Source organism: Coffea arabica, chromosome 1e (genome assembly GCF_036785885.1).
Source record: "Coffea arabica cultivar ET-39 chromosome 1e, Coffea Arabica ET-39 HiFi, whole genome shotgun sequence".
Taxonomy (NCBI): domain Eukaryota; kingdom Viridiplantae; phylum Streptophyta; class Magnoliopsida; order Gentianales; family Rubiaceae; genus Coffea; species Coffea arabica.
This window is the reverse complement of record NC_092311.1, coordinates 50,509,375-50,527,300: the sequence shown is the minus strand read 5'-3', so window position 1 is coordinate 50,527,300 and position 17,926 is coordinate 50,509,375. Positions and strand designations below refer to the sequence as shown.

General features: G+C 34.0%; 1 protein-coding gene across 1 annotated transcript; it reads left to right on the top strand.

Moving 5' to 3' along the window:
• Positions 1–12,325: 12,325 nt before the first annotated feature.
• LOC113712254 (trans-cinnamate 4-monooxygenase) lies at positions 12,326–15,923 on the top strand. Its single transcript, XM_027235587.2, has 3 exons — positions 12,326–13,235; positions 13,973–14,106; positions 15,189–15,923. The coding sequence occupies exons 1-3, from the start codon at positions 12,451–12,453 to the stop codon at positions 15,785–15,787; spliced, it is 1,518 nt and encodes a 505-aa protein (XP_027091388.1). The 5' UTR covers positions 12,326–12,450; the 3' UTR covers positions 15,788–15,923.
• Positions 15,924–17,926: the final 2,003 nt, after the last annotated feature.

Sequence of the window (17,926 nt, the reverse complement as noted above, 5' to 3'; positions counted from 1 at the left end):
ATTTAAAAAATAAAATTATTTAAAACGTCGTTCACACCTAGTTAAATAAATAAATATTTTCCTCCGTCCTGAAGCTGAATTGCTAGACGTGGACTCTCTGCCTCTGTTTTTTTTTTTTTTTAATGGAAGAATGAAAAGAAAAGAGGACCCATTGAGGTTGAATTTATTTACACCGGCGAGGCGTCTGGTCCGGAATGGTCTATTACTGCCTGTCAATCGTGAAAACGTAGGCCCACCATATCAGTATCACTGCCTCAAAGTCACGATCTGGACTCTGGAGCGGAGTGCAGCAGGTGATTAACTTCACTGGACTCCCGGAAGAATGGCCTTAATTTCATGTGGCACAGTATGAACCACGTGTCCAATCTTTCCGTCTACTCTATTCGATGAAAAGCCTGTAAAACAATTTCGGCCACGTAATTTGCTACTCCCTCCGTCCCATTTTGATAGTCCGATCCTATATTCCTTTTTCATCTGTCCCAAATTATAGTCCACCTTTCAATTGAAAAATGTAGTTGTATTTTAATTTTCCTAAAATACCCTTATTCAATGTAAGTAATTGTTACTATAAATCTACCCTATTTGATGAGAGTTGATTCTTTTTTTACCATCAATTCAAGTTTCCATAAAATTATATCATATTTAATATGAGGGTATTTTGGAAAAATAGCAATCTAAATTTGACTTTTCCAACAAAGTTAATTACTTTTACCATTTATTTTGTGTGAACAAATTTTTGAATTACCTTTTTATCGTACTTTTCTTAGGCTCCGCCAAAATTTTTGGCTCTACTACAATTTTTCTTTTTGAAGAACAATTAGACACATTTCAAACATTCCAAGAATATAAAATTTTTTGGTTAATTATATCTACCTCCCCGTGCTTTAACCAAACTACAAGTAAATCTCTTGAAGTTTGAAAAATAACTGCCACCCCCTTTGACCTAACATTTGCTAAACGGTGGTGTTGAAATACACACTAGTATGTGTAAACAGAAAGACTCTTCCCCAAAACGAATCCACCACCGTCGTCTATTTTCATCCTCTTCCCCGGTACTCGTCCAAACTATAACGTCTTCAATAATATCCAAAGTCCCAATTCCTGACTCCAACAAATTTTACTAATGAAACTCAAGCCATTGAACATTGATTATTGTTGTAAAGATGATAACATGATTCTAGAATTTTTTTTTATTTTTTTTAAGTCAAGTCTGAGTGCATTCTGAGCAAAGGAACTAATGATCAACAAAAACGTTTCTAGAAACTGTATTGATTCTTTTATTGAACCATGAAACCATCCATATTTGTTTTTCATGCCCAAAAACTCATCCACTCATGCTCACCTCTTCCCTCTACTTTGGTAACCATTTTTGCACCCTTGAACTCTAGAGTCCTCACCTATTTGTTATGTCATTTCATCTGCAATTTAAGTTTTGAGATCAATCATAGCACTAATTGATGCATCTCTATCACCTTTAACCACTCAAATGAGCATTTTATAATCTTTTTTCCCCAATTTATTGGAATTGGCTCTTTTGTTGATGCCCATTTTAGATCTGTGTAGGAAGTGTAGATGCTCATGGGGCTCAAGACCTAGGCTTAATGGAGGTTGTTGGTGGCAAGAGAAGAAGATTTGGGGTTTGTTTTTTCTTATATTAAGCAAATTGGGAATGCACTGGCGGAGTTAGTGGTGGTTTCTGGAACAAGAACGACGATGAATAGAGAAGTAAAGGCATTGGTTTTTCTTGGCTATACTTTTTCTTTTTCTATATCAAATTTTATTTTTTCCTTCCTTTCTCTGTAAGACATGAAGGGATAATTTTTTACTTTTACGTATGTTTTGGTTTGATTAGGATAAACAAGCGTTAATAAACTAACAAGAAGGGGTTATTTATTATTGCTGGGTGGGGCACACATTATGTGTACATGTTTTAGAAAAAACAAATAATAAAAAATATATATATATATATAGAATCAAAAATTAGTTAAAAAGACTTTTGGGAAGTGATGCAGTGTTTATTAGTGGATTAGTTAATCAATTAATAGGGGAGTGTAGTGATAGTTATATGGTAATGGTTATATAGGAGTGAAACATTTTCCAAATAAGATGTGGATAGATAATAGTAAATATTGAAAATGTATTTTTTGAAAAGGTAAATGTTAACACTTTTTGTTACTAATACCAAACCCCTACTTATGTGTTAGTTATATAGTAAGATACCTATTTGAAGTTAAAGGAGGGTGACTGTTATTTTTCAAACTTCGAAAGGTCTTCTTGCAATTTGGCTAAAGCATAAGAAAGGTAGACGTGATTAACCACGTATTTTTATCAACAGTAGTCTTGGACACAAATCAAGTGTTTGAACTGCCTAGATTGTCACTGACTAACTGCCCATCTTGCCTAGAAAAAAAATGTTTGAATTGCCTTTTTTTTTTCTAAAAGAAATTTTACGTTTTTTATGAACATATTTTCAATCAATCATTTTTCATCTTACATATATCAAATTACTATAATACATTTTTGTATGAGTATTTCAAAAAATAGCAATCCTAATGGGTTGCCCAAAGTGCTTGAATTTACGCACTTTTAAAATTAACGACTCAATTGAGTGTGTTTGGTTATCAAGATTTGCCAAAAAAAAAAATCAAATTTTATTCTACTCATATAAAAAACACAAATTTATTATATTAAACTGCTTTTTTTTTTTTGAAAAGTTATTATATTAAACTGTTAGTGTCTATATCTATTGAATTTGTTTCTATATCCTAAGGTGTGGGGACAGAAGAAACTCCTGATCATGAAGTCCTATGGCTGGCAATGGGTGACGTCACATAATTGGTCATTCAAAACGAATAAACGCAATAGTAGTGGCGAGGGAGGCTCAAGCCAAGGAAGGAAGGGTTAGCCACAAATCACGTTCTATGCCTATCTGCGGTGGTAGGTGCACCTGACAAAGTCGGTATTAATTTTCCGTTTCTTTATTCCTATAAATCTAAATTGGTACCCTCTGACTTCTTCTCCTCGGCGTTCCCTTGTTATTTATTTATTTATATATCTTTTCACCGGCGGAACCTTTCATAGCTGATGCTTGAACGTAAGCTTAAAACGCCAAGGCCCTAATTTACAATTTGTGAACGAACAATGAAATAAAGGTTTTTGTTAAGTAAGATTCATTATTATAAAGATATATTTAGAGCTGGCAAAAAAGTCCAAAACCCAACAACCCGCCCAATCCGCCCATTAATTTTAAAGGATGGGTTGGATCAATTGGGTTATGAGTTTTATTGGATTGGGTAAGAACAACCCAACTTATTCATTGGGCAGGTTAGATTTTTTATTTGGATACCCAATATCCAACTTGTTTAAAAGTAATTCAAAATAATAAATACAAGATTTAATACACATATACCCAACTATTTACATTTGGACATGTGTTAATAATTCATTAATTAATTTGTATTCAAAATTCTCATATATATATATTTTCAATCATTTTTTTTAATTTTTAGTTAAAATAAAAAAGAAATTTGAAATAAAAACTCATGTTTATTTTACTTTTATAAAAGTAGTTAAACTTGCTCAACTTCTATAATAATTTATTATGCCTTTTAAGAGTATGTTGTTTTTCTCATCTTTTTTTTTCTTTTTTTTTTGTGGTAAAAATGTCAGAATAGTTCATGAATTCTCCTCTCATTTATTTCTTAAAAAGTTTGGGATTTTCCTTAATAATTTTTTGGGGACCAATACCAGTACTTTTTACAAGCATATAATATTTTCTGTTTTATATTAGAGCTGTGGTAATTCTAAAAGATTAAAATGACCATAGCATCAAGTATGATCCTAGATGATTCTAATTAATTAGGTGATGAATTATCTAACTGTATCAAATCAATAAAAAAATACCTTTTAATATATATTATATGTATAGCTGTCAAACAAATTCATTTAACTAAATTTATCCATACCCGCTCATAAATAGATGAGTATGGGTATCTTAAATTTTTGCATATGGGTATAAATGAGTTACTCAATAATGTCCATTTAATCCATTTATTAAATGGGTATTATTGGGTAACCCATCAAACCCAATTAACCCATTTAAAATTGTCTTCCCCCAAGTCTCCTCTCTTCCCCCACCCATTTTTTTAAAAAAAATTTCATTTTGTCATGATGTTAACTACTTTTGTTTCATTATTATTATTATTTGTTCGTTTTATTTTATTATTTTATTTTCTTTTAGTTTATTAACTTGCTGATTTTTCAACATTACCAATTTATGACAAGTTTTAGCTTATTTTCTTACTTTTTCAAAATAAAATTTTAAATTTACACACGAAAAAATGCTAGGGGTTTAAAATTTTTGAATTAAATTTTTATGTTAACTTTTATAATATTCAGTTCAAATTTTTATATTCTTATTGTTTAATTATGAAATAGTATATAATTTTGCGACATAGAGTACGGATGGAAAAAAATTTGATAATTAGGCTTATTGAGCATTATAAGTAAATATTTAAAATTAATGATGGGTGCAAATGATGGTATAAATTGATAACTTAATTTGCAAAAATGAATTTAAATAAATTTACAAAAAGTTAAAATAAATGGGTTATAAATCGGTAATTGGATTATCCAATTTATTTTTTGACTTACCCATTTATACCTATCTAATTAAATGGGTATAAATGGGTTGACTTACTTATACCCATTACCCAACCCAAACCCGTCCAAATCACCCATTTTGACAACTCTAGTTATATGTATATAGATCACGATATTAACTTCGAATCAATATAGTTGACTTGCACATTCTATTTTGTTTTGATTAATTATGGCAACTTGGGCATGGCTAGTCCAATGATTTCATTTCGTCTGAAGCAAATACCTCCAATCTTCAACTTCATGAGAAGCTTACAATCAGCAAGACAATTAATTTTCTTTCTTAATTAGCGAGTCCAAGAACCAAAATGTAGTAATGTCTCCAGTCATTTAATGGAAGAAAGCAATTTGCATATTATCCCCAGAATGTAGTTCTGATGCATGGACCTTTCACAACAGTTTGCAAAATTTCTAGAGTCATGAATCATAAAATTTTTTAGAATATAAGGACTAAAGTACAAACTTATTTTCTATAATTTCAAAATTATTATACAACAAATTGTATGTCTCTTACTTACATTTTCAAATATAATATAATATAGCATTCAATAATTTATATACATAGAATATTACAATTTACAATAAAACAGATATAAATAGTAAAAGTGTTAATAAGCTGTGACAAAAATAAGTTTCAATCAATTAGTAGTATTAAAAAAGTACAAAATAAATAATTTTTTTAGCTAATCTATTTAAATGTATAATTTATTATCTAAAATTCACAATACAAGCAATATAAAATATTATTCTATTTATGATGTGTTTCCAAGGAACTTAAGAAGTGAGTGTGTGAAAATATATTTATGTATGTGAAAATGTGTTTATATGTGTGAAAAAAATCTTTTTTGTGTGTTAAAATGTATGTGAAAAAGTTTATGTATTAAAATGTATTAATTAATTTATTGGGTCATATTTGGGTCATGAGTTTGAGATAACCCAATATGACCCAACCCAAAATCAACCCAATCTAAAGTTGGGCGGATTGAGTATAACCCATTTAAGTGAAAACCCAATATTAACCCATCCAAAACTCGCCCAACCCACCCCATTGCCAGGTATAGATATATTCATCGAGACAAATCACGCAAATAACATTTTTTCTTCTTTTCATAAGTATCAACAGTAATTTCCCACTTATTTATTGATACTCGAATCTATAACCTAACCTATCAATTACAGGTGAAATATCTTAACAACTAGACTACGTTTCATTATCACGTAACGTAATAACTTGACATACTACTACTTGAAAGAAGGATAACTACTAGTTTTTTTTTTTTCCATTGGATCACAAAAGAATGCCATATTAACAAGATTGGATTGAACAACTATTTTTGTTCTTTTTATAAGTACAACGGGAAAAATAAACAATGCAATTACTTTATGAGTTTGTTTAACGAGTGTTCATCGAATTCTAACTAAGATAAAATTTTCGAATAAATACCTTGAAAAAGTGAAGCTCAATGGGAAAGCATATAATTGTAATGGAGGATAATAATTGTTAGTATGTGCATTCATATGGTAGATTAAATCTGATTTAGGTGTATCAATAAGTCCCCACTAGACACATTTAGAAAAACTCTTACCCTAGCATTTGTGACATAAAAGTATTTTCAAGTAGAATGATCCTATTTAATGTTAACGATTTGATATATGTAAGGTAAAAAATTTATTGAGAAATGTGTTCAAGGAAAAGTATAAATTTCTTGGGGAAAAATGTTCCAAACAAAGGGTAAAAAGGTGATTGACAATTAACATACTTTATGCATCTGGTGATGCTCTGATTGTATGAAAATGAAATATTTGTTGCACTTGGAAAACAAACACTCCAATAATCTACCGTGTGGATGCGGTCGTTTACCGGAGGCAAAACATTGACAGGGCAAACACTTGTACTTGTTTTGGCGAAATACGGTACTGTGAGTTCTGCCGTGATTGTAGTTATTACCTGCTTCAATAGAGACACTTTTATTTTTCTTTAACGATCTGAATCTGTGATTTTCATTAATAGTGAAAGTATAGGAACCAGAGCGTCCGGTTTTGAAATTGTATCTGCTATGATATACTAATTAGATGATCAAAGAAGCCAAGAAGGTATCTAAAATGTTCTGATCTGAATACGATAGGGAGCCAGACTAAGTTATAGTACGAAAATAGGCGTGTGAAACATGTTACGCCAGCTAATGATCGAGCATTCTACACTTGAATGTAATTTCCAAAGTTCTGCATCAACACTCGTGAACCATATGTATTTGACCAGAAGGAAGAAAGAAAAATGCGGAGAAACCTTGTTTGGATTGCCGGTTACCGTAGAAAAATTACGTCGTTTTCTGTGATCACATTTCCCTATTACCTTTTTCCTTCACATACATCAAATCGCTACAGTAATTTTTCCATGAAAAATCACGAAAAATGCAATCCAAAGTGGCGAGCTTCTGTATAATGACCTAATGCTGCTGCTACTGTTATTTGTCTTCTTCTATTTCTATTTCCAGGAAGGAAAATGTGGAGGAATTCTGTATGAGCTCGTGAAAATTCTACAATGACTATTGCTTATTGTGAATAGAAACTTGCAAGATTAAAAAGTGAAAATTTACTAGTTTAAAAAGCTGCATGTGAAATTATGATATTTTATTAAAAAAAAAAAACTGAATGTGAGAATGACATTGCACTCATAACGAGATTTTGAATGAACAGAATTGAGTTATACTGATACACTTAATAAATAAATAAAGATGGGCAATATAATAAAGAGCACTAGTACAAGACAATTCTCGAAACAAAAAAATATTTAGAATATAAGAGTAGCTATGTCCAAAATCCAAATTCAACTGTGTCGCTATTATTCATTTCTTGTGGCGGCTGGGGAGTTTGACTTTCTCCGTCTCCCTTGCTGCCTCAAATTTTTTTTTTTTTTTAACCTTCTTCTGTCGTTAATTAATTGCTCAGGCGGGAGGGCCGTCGTTAATTAATTTATGAATAAATGGGAAAGAGTTTTCAAAAGGTCTTAACCAATTTTCAACGAAAACTGAACAAATAGATTGACAAGAACTTGGGTAGACAATCAGATAGTTTGCAATTTAACCGAGAAATAAGTACAATTTTTGGAGGAAAAAAAGGTACAGTTTTTGAAACCAAAAGGAGAAAAATAAAATGTTAAGTCATGACGACCGAGTGTGTTAAAAAATGATATAACCGTTTGGATTAGCCGTTTTTTATGGTGTTTTTGAAAAAAACTTTACTGTAACAGAGTTTTTAGAGTATATTTTGGAATATTTTTAAAAAATATTTTGGGATATTTAAAAGTAGAAGAGTTTTTAGAATATATTTTGAGATATTTTTTAAAATTTTAAAAAAATTTAAACTAATTTTTAGATTACCGTACTTTTTAAAATTTTTTATTATAGTTCAAAAAATAAAAAAAAATTTAAGAATATATTTGTGATACAAATAATGGCCAGTTCAAACCTCTTTTGAATTGAAAAGGATAATTGATTTCACTATCTTAATGTCGCATCAGAACTTCTCAATAATACCCCAATACCACATCTGAGTTTCCTATATTACCCTCCAAGTTCAGCTTCGGGCATGGGACCAATCATTGTATTGTAAGGGAGATTTTGGTAATTAACACTAAATTTGATATGGCATTAAAATTTGACAGTTTTCTTTTCTTTTATGTCAATTCTCCATGCAACATATTCTACGTTTCTGCTTTTTCTTCAATACCATGAGCATTTGCTTTTCTTTTCTTTTCTTTTCTTTTCATGGACAGGGATCTAGTCCCTCTTCTCCTTCTCGACCAATTGTGTCATTTTGTATATATATATTGGAAGATATATTTGATCCGAGTGTAAGATAAATGTTTCACAATATGTTGAAAATGAAAAGATTTAAATTTTGTTCATATTCATTAGTGATTTTATATGTAAATTTGAACTCTCTCATGAAAAGTTGTGTTATAACCGTACCCATTAGACTACTTCAATTCGTGTTATAAAATTTTCCTCTAAACCGCTGAAATTAGGTAGAACGTATTTTCTGGGTGATGTACTGAACGGATCACATATGAACGACTGCAAAATAAACCAATAAAATTTTTTAAACTCTTTTGACATCTACAGAACTTTAATAATACACGCTATACAAATCTTTAAGGCATGAATTTTTTTTTTTCGAGTCAATTCCGATAACTTCCACCTTTTTTTTTTAAAAAAACCCACTTTCGCTTGGACCTTACGTCTCTCTTTCACAGTGTTCAATTGCAGTTGTATATGTTAACAAAGACGACTGATTAAAGCAAAGAACAGCTCTAGCAAATTTGGTTTTGAGTTCCTTGCGATCGGTCGAGTTCCGCTTTTGAAATAGCATAGCCGCAGGGCCCCCTTCAACTTTTCATCATTCGGATGCTTCCACACATGCATAATTATTCATGTCACCTTCTGAAATTATTTTCTAGCTGCTGAAAACACGAGTCCTGTCCTGCTCTACGCTTGCACGGCATTGAAACCCTGCACGCGAAAGCAAGCTAAATAAAAATTTTACAATTTTGTAATTTAACGCGAAGAAGAATGCTGCCTCTTTTCCCGCGACGGATGGGAAATGGTGTTTGGTTGAAACAAACGTAGGCAATTACGAAAATAACAGTTGATGCCATATGTCAGAATTAGAGAGTTTTGTGATGTAGGAGAGTATGTAGCTTTCAACTCTGCTGTGGTGGAGGCCGGTATCCACTTATATCATATGCAAGTGGAGAGACGTTTGATTAGCTTTTAAATTCTGTTTCAATACGTATTATATTTATTAGGATTTCAACTTATCAAGTTGTACTTTTTTAAGTTCTAACCTAATTCTGGTTAAAGGATAAGCCGGGAACACAAATTTTCTTTTTCTTTTTCTTTTTGTTAATTAGAATTAGAGAAACACAAATAAATTTAATTGGTAGGTTAAACATATTATCTCACTTGCTACGACGAGTATTCCATTTTCTTCAAACCGCAGACGAAAATATTTTCAGTACCCTTGAATCTTCCATTGTATGGATGCGGGAAAAAGCTTTTGACTATGGCCGGCATATTCTTGCCAGTTAACTTTTGGATCTAGACAAATGCTGCCGTCTTACGTGGAGATTCATGGCATTTGTGCTTCTGGAATTTCAAGACTCAAAACATTAGAATTGGTCTTTCTGTGGTGACAATTTACTATTTTTTAAACATGTTTACACCGTAATTACACGTCCTTAGTGGCTTTTTTTTTAAAAAAAAATTTTGGTCTGAGATTATAAGGAGATTGCAGCCCGCGTGCGTATGTATGTATAGGTTTGGAGCAGATACAATTGGTTTTAGGTACAATTTATATGATTATTGTATTTTGCTCTATAATTTGATGTATACACATAAATTATTTTATTATATTTTATGACGTACAACAAAAGTTACATGATCGTACTTCATATACACCAAACTTATGTGAGTTTATATCAAATTACGAAGAGTGTACGATAAACTTGTTAGACGGTCGTACACTCAGAGCAACTCCAACGGAGTTGCACGAGAGGTGTAATGATGGGTTGGTTACACGGCCACCTATTGTGGCCGTGTAATACCCATTATATGCATCATCCTGATGACACGTGTAATGGGTGGGCCACCCATTAAAAAATGTCGGACTCCTTCAAATTTTGCCCAGCAAATGTTGATGATTTCAACGTTAATTTTTTTCAACGGTACACTAAATTTGCATAATTATTTTTAGAAAATAAAAAATTCTATAATAATTAGATTGCAACAAGTATCATAATTTGTTTGCATAATTATTTTAAAAAAATAACAATATATTATTTTTGAGAGATAGCAAAAGATATATTGTTCAAACTTAAAAATTAATAATATTATTTTTAGAAAATAAAAAAATTCAAAAGATAAAAAATCTAATGAAAGTTAATACTTTATTTTTAAAAAATAACAAAATTATTTTTAAAAATTACTTTATTAATTTATGGGATATGAGTTATGCATTATTAAAATAAACATGTGATTTAATTGTGGACCCATGCTATTACACATTATGGAGTATAATCCATTGCGAGTGAAAGTATAATAAAAGAGGAGAAAGTAGAATGCTGATGTGACATGTGTATTACACTCTAAAGAGCGTAAATCACTGTGATGCACTTGTATCTACGTAACATTTAAACAACAAAATTTATTTCCACGTGAAGATATGTCTGACACGTCCTTTTTATGCTATCAAGATATGTCTGACACATGCCTGCGGTTAAATAGCAGGAAATCAACCGGTAGATTGTGAATTAAATGTTACGGATATTCGATTCCTGATGAGTGGATGTCAAAAGTGATACAAACGTAGGATTAACCTGTTTTGGTTCAACAGAAACCTTATACAAATAGTAGGGCAGTACTTATTTAGGATGTGTTACATGTGATTATGAATAAATTTTCCCACAATGATGTGTACGTAGATACAATAACTCAAAATTTGATTTTAAGTGCTTCCTTGTCATTCATACAAAATGGTGAAGTTGCAAAAAAAAAAAAAAGTGCATTACTTGCTTCATTTATTTGTTGTTGAAAAGGCTTTTCGTAGACAATTAGATAGTGCATTATTTGGTAGGAAAAAAATTCAAGCGTGTCTGACTCCTATTATCATTATGAGTCAAATCATTCCCTTTGAAATTAAAGTCACTTATAAGAGTTCATTTATCAATAAAATGCTCGTACCGGCATCAAGATTAGAATGCACAACCCTTTGGCCTTTACTTGACAAGGGAGCGGTCGGTCCTTTTCTCGACTTATATCGGCGGCAATGTTCCTTTTTTGCTTCCTTGCTAAAGGCTCGTAAGCCCTCGTCAATTCCGTCTGATTTTGGCGCGTTTCCGCATTTATGGCACGAACATTTGAGGCGTAACACTTGCGTAATTAATTTGGCAAACTAATTGTAACACTTGTCGTTGATTCTGCCACGTTCCAGCATTTTTAGCTTAAAAAATTGAAACACTTGTCATTGAGCACTAAAATGAGTAGAGTTCATTCGACTTGTATAATATAATATACGAGAAGTAATACTAATCCAAATAAATTCTCCGTTCTAAAGTTTTAGATCTTGTGTTTGGGTTGTCTTTTTTGAAAATTTTATAAAAAAACATGTGATGTAATAATTTAATATATGTTTGATGAAAATGTATCTATGAAAAATGTAAACATTTTTTTTGGTTAAAAATTTACAATCTAAGCAAAAAGTGTCGTGCCTGCTGATGACCCACGAGGATTAGAATCAAAGGTACGGCAACTTTTGATTGCAGCACCTAATAATTTGACATCATCGTTCCCAGTCCCCACACCTCGCACAAACCATGATGACAAAATAAGTTAATCAATTTCAACTTATATATTGGCAAATTTCCCGCTCACCAAACCCGCCCACCTACTTCCCTTTGCAAGTTTCAACTCCCTTATCGTTCCCCCTACCATTCTCGCCCCTCGCCTCTATCTTCCCTTCTCGACGTCCAAAAATTCTGACGCCGTCAAAGGCCCACCCACCTTCACCGACCCCACTTACTACTTACTACTACCACTCCATCCGCCACCTACCTCCTCCAATGAAAAAGAGAAACCACAAAAAAAAAAAAAAGACAACTAGACAACTGCCCCCCAACCCTGCTATAAATTATAGTCACTCCGGCACCAATTCCACTCCATCACCCAACCCACTCAACCAAACCAAACCTCCCACTCTCAGTTGATTCCATCACAAACCGCCCTCCACACCGTCATGGATCTTCTCCTGCTAGAGAAGACCCTTTTGGGACTGTTTGCAGCCATCATAGTTGCCATCGTTGTTTCTAAATTACGGGGCAAGAAATTCAAGCTCCCTCCAGGCCCAATCCCAGTTCCCATTTTCGGAAACTGGTTACAAATTGGTGATGATTTGAACCATCGCAACCTCACTGACTACGCCAAGAAATTTGGAGAAATCTTTCTTCTGAGAATGGGCCAGCGCAATCTTGTGGTGGTATCATCCCCTGAACTTGCCAAAGATGTCTTGCACACCCAGGGGGTGGAGTTCGGCTCCCGCACCAGAAATGTGGTGTTTGATATATTCACCGGCAAAGGCCAGGATATGGTCTTCACCGTCTACGGCGAGCATTGGAGGAAGATGAGAAGGATTATGACTGTCCCCTTTTTCACTAACAAAGTTGTTCAGCAGTATAGGCACGGTTGGGAGGCAGAGGTTGCCCGTGTCGTGGAGGATGTTAAGAAGAACCCTGAATCCTCCACCAATGGGATTGTCTTGAGGAGGAGGTTGCAGCTCATGATGTACAATAATATGTACCGAATCATGTTTGATTACCGATTTGAGAGCGAGGATGATCCTCTGTTTAATAAGCTTAAGGCTTTGAACGGAGAGAGGAGTAGGCTGGCTCAGAGCTTCGAATATAATTACGGTGATTTCATTCCCATCTTGAGGCCTTTCTTGAGGGGTTACTTGAAGATCTGTAAGGAGGTTAAGGAGAGGAGACTGCAGCTGTTCAAGGATCACTTCGTTGACGAAAGGAAGTAAGTTTTAGTTTCTGAACTTTTCTCTTCATACATTACTTATCTGAAACTCCATTGATCTAATGTAGTTTGATTAACATAAGTAGCACTTTTTTTTTTTTAAAAGTCTCCTAGATTAACTAAGGATATATTTATTATTTGGAATAATTACTGTAGAGTATTATTTGGATAGAGTATGTATTATGATTGATGGAGTATTTAGGGAAAACCCTTTTCTGGAGATGTGCTAATAAAGAAAAGTTTAGGAGTTTCTGGATTCTGACCTGTAAATGCATCTTAGCCCTTAGGAGTTGGGATGTCTAGTTTGATCCAAGAATTTTTTTTTTTTTTTTTTTTTTGGCTCAGTGAATCTTTTTGTCTTATGCATTTGTTGTCCTTTTGACGTCGGGTCGGCTGATTCGTGTTCAAACTTTCTAGCGATATTTCGTTTATGCGTTTGACCGTGACAACCTCTCACAAACAAAGAAAAGATAAGCGTTGCTTGTTTATTTAACTAGAAAAAACAAAATTGGTACTTCTTGCTGTAATATGAGGTATGGATAGCTTGTGGGAATGTTTTCCTAGGACTTGGAAATGATTTGTATTATTTTTTTTTCAACAAACAGAAATGAAGTATGATTATTAGTTTTCCATTTTTTTTTCTTTCAGCCTTGCTTGTTTTGCAGCACAAACTGGAATCAAATGAATAGTCACAGTCTTAATAGCTTGGCTTCTTACTTTGTATTTTTGGGTTGCAGGAAGCTTGCAAGCACAACAAGCATGGATAGCAACAGCCTAAAATGTGCCATTGATCATATTCTTGAAGCACAGCAGAAGGGAGAGATTAACGAGGACAATGTCCTTTACATTGTGGAAAACATCAATGTTGCCGGTAGGTTAACTTCTCACTTCATTAACTTTTTCATCGATGTTACCCAGCCCCACTTTGGATCTTTTTATGAACTGTTTTCTTTGGATAAGCGCCCTTTCATCTTAGATTAGATGGCCATTAGTTTATTAGCAGTAGCGCACTAATAGAAGCATCCTACTCAGCCACCAACCACCAAACGTGTAAGTAAATGAAATCCAATGATTATGAACCACTTTTTACTTAAACCTTTTCGGCTGGAGTTGACGAATTGCTGGATAAGTAACTAATGTTTGGTATACCTTTTTTGTGTTTCCGCCTGTAAAAGAATGTAGTAGTGGATTATATGATTGTCAAATGAAACTGAAATAAAGATCATGTACATGAAGCAATCCTGTCACATTTTTATGCCAACATTTACCTTTTCTGAAAAAAAAAAGGGTTTCTTACTCAGAAGTAGAAGGCTAACATGCACCTTTTACTCAGAAGTAAAAGTTTCTTAAATTTGGCCTTCTCTGGAAGATCTGGATGTCATTTGCAGAAATTTCTCATCTACTGCAATATTCATTTCTGATGCTGTGATTCGGCCTCTGTTTTCATCGATTCCCTCATCAATTAAAATTGTCTGGCCAAGTTTGTTGTGCATCATCAACACTAGAGAAGCTGTAGAATTATACTTCTCTGTCTGTTTCTCACTCTGATTAGTCTTGTTTTATTTTTTTATTCATTTCAAATTATAGTACACTTTTTAATTGAAGAATATATTTAATTTTTAACTTCTCTAAATACCTTTATTTAATGTACTTTGTTATTAGTTAGTGTAACCTACCTTCTTCAACAATTACTTTGATTCATGCCTTGAATGGTGCAACCTTGGACTGGAATCACTACTTAACTTACTGGGAGTGCTTTACAATCTATAAAGAATTCTGCTCATCTTTATGCCCACAATATGATTTCCTTTTGCCTGAAATGAAATTTGATGAAAGGAGTAGAACATCTAAGCATGATTGAAAAAAGATCAGATGACACACTTGAGATTTTTACTTTCCGAAACTTGAAACTCTGCGACGACTTTGAAGTACTAAATAAATTTTCATGAACAGCTATTGAGACAACGTTGTGGTCAATTGAATGGGGCATTGCGGAATTGGTAAACCACCCACAAGTCCAGAGGAAACTGCGACAAGAGATTGATACCGTGCTTGGACCTGGTGTGCAAGTCACTGAACCCGACACCCTCAAACTACCATACCTTCAGGCTGTGGTCAAGGAGACCCTCCGACTTCGAATGGCAATTCCTCTTTTGGTGCCTCACATGAACCTCAATGAAGCCAAGCTGGGCGGGTATGATATTCCTGCCGAGAGCAAGATTTTGGTCAACGCTTGGTGGCTCGCAAACAACCCAGAGAACTGGAGGAAGCCAGAGGAGTTCAGACCAGAGAGGTTTTTGGAAGAGGAGTCTAACGTTGATGCCAATGGCAACGACTTCCGATATCTTCCATTCGGTGTTGGAAGGAGAAGCTGCCCTGGAATCATCCTTGCATTGCCAATTCTTGGTATCACTTTGGGACGCTTGGTGCAGAATTTTGAGCTGTTGCCTCCTCCAGGGCAATCCAAGATTGATACCGCAGAAAAAGGTGGACAATTCAGTTTGCACATTTTGAAGCATTCCACCATTGCCTTGAAGCCAAGATCCCTCTAGACGTGATTGTAACTGTGTGATAAAATCGGTTTATTGCAAATTACATTAAAATTGTCAGTGTGTGATTTTGAAACTCTTTTAATGTGTAGACATTCGTTCACAATCTATGTATTCGCAAAGACGTTTTTGCCATAAATCTGTCGTACAATCAGGATCTGATATAAGCATTACCGAAGTCAAAGAACAGCATGCCTACAGCCCATTACGTTTTAACTTTCTGAACTTTTTACCCTTTCATGTACTGCATCAACTAAATGGCTAAAGATTTGCTGTCCAGCACCCAGCCCCCAGCCCAACTATCACCCCGAAAAAAAATGAAAATAAAAATTTAAAAAGGAAGAAGAAGATGATGATGCAGGGAGACGAGGTCTAGGATTTAAGTATTGGTCGTTCTATGGGTTTTTTTTTTCTTTTCTCCTTCGTCCTTTGGGTCCGATATATCATTTCACGCGTCAAATATCATGGAACATAATTGTGTCCTTGTCGGACGGTACTAAATCATTCTCAGTACCAAACTCTCGACTCATGACGCTAACTAGGGGTCTCTTCCAAGTTTGCATGGAATCATATGATCAACGAGTTCTCTCCTGCCACACTTTCTCCTTCGGCAGGAAAAAAGGGCTATTATTGTCACCAGGCACGGATTTAAGGGGGGGCTGGTGGGGGCTTAAGCCCCCCCAAGCCGCCGGAAAACCCCCTGTATAGTAACAAACATTCACGTTCTACATATAAACAAAAGGAGACAAAGAAAAACAATTATCAATTCTTCTGTAAATTTTGAATGTAGAGTCAGTTAATAATTAACATAGAGGTGAATGTGATGATGTCTTGAGCCACGAATTCCAGATCCTGTTGCTCTGATTTTGGTGACCCCACTGACCCGCAAATTTTGAATGTTGCCCACAGGCTTGCATATGGACAGATAGTAGTATAGTACATGGAATGAATATATTCTTGTTTTGTATTTCTATTCTAGTACACGTCCCGTGAAACCGAAATTGTTATAGACCTCTTGTTTCTAGTCCTGTCCATTTCAGGCATTAAACTAAATTATTTTTTACTGCTTCGTTCAGATTCAGGGATTTGACGAAAAATTTAAAGTTTTTTTAAATTGTATCAATAAATTGGGACGTAATTGAATTTTTTAAATGTGCAGAAACTACTCCGTCTTGCTGATTTATATCCTGAAGACTTCTCAAGTAACGATTATTTATATCTTGAGTCTCAACTTCGAAATTATATTTATAATGTGCAACGCGATCCTCAATTTTCAGAAGTTGGAGATTTGGGAAGTCTTGCTCAACAAATGGTTAAAACTGGTAAAAATACAGTTTTTCCATTGGTTTATTGTTTGATCCAGTTGGCATTAGTTCTACCAGTTGCGACTGCTTCTGTTGAAAGAGTATTTTCTGCAATGAATATTGTCAAGACTGATTTGCGCAACAAAATGGGAGACGAGTGGATGAATGACTGTCTGGTTGTATACATCGAGAAGGATATTTTTGCAACAATTGAAAATGAGCAAATATTGCAGCGTTTTCAACGGATGAAGACTCGCAGAATGCAATTGCCTCCTCTTCGTTATTCGAGTGCAACAACTACCAATACTTCAAGTGTTAATCAATAACAAATTTTTGGGTATGTATAATTATATGTTTTTATTATTTTTATAATTATTGATTCTAAATTTTACTTATTAAATATATTTATTTCGTCACAAAAAAAATTTTTAATACACTTCAGCCCCCCAAAAATAAATTTCTGGCTCCGTCCCTGATTGTCACCATCTGCCATCTACCAATGTGCTAGTTGTGTAGTCATCCGCCACCCACTGGCTCAATCAACACTTCTAATCTCAGATTTGCTCGACTTCACCGTGCAAGCAATACCAACAGCTTTAGAGCTGCCCAGTCTTTTTCTGAGACTTTTGACTCAGTATTCAAGTGTCCAATTTTGATCAAACCATCCGCCAGTCCTCATCCCGCACGCACAGCATGTTCAGCAAGCTTTAATCATTCCGGGTACGGTGCAAACAACTTGTTCAATTCCGAGTATTATATGGTAATGATTTATCATTCATACGATTTATCAGTTGAGCTGATGGATCATCAATCTAACGTTCCAAATTGGAAAGAGTGC

Excerpts from the sequence above, each read along its gene's own strand:
- LOC113712254 (XM_027235587.2), top strand. The coding sequence starts at position 12,451 with ATGGATCTTCTCCTGCTAGAGAAGACCCTTTTGGGACTGTTTGCAGCC. Across the intron at positions 13,236-13,972 it reads CACTTCGTTGACGAAAGGAA|GAAGCTTGCAAGCACAACAA; the intron begins GTAAGTTTTAGT and ends TTTGGGTTGCAG. Across the intron at positions 14,107-15,188 it reads GGAAAACATCAATGTTGCCG|CTATTGAGACAACGTTGTGG; the intron begins GTAGGTTAACTT and ends TTTCATGAACAG.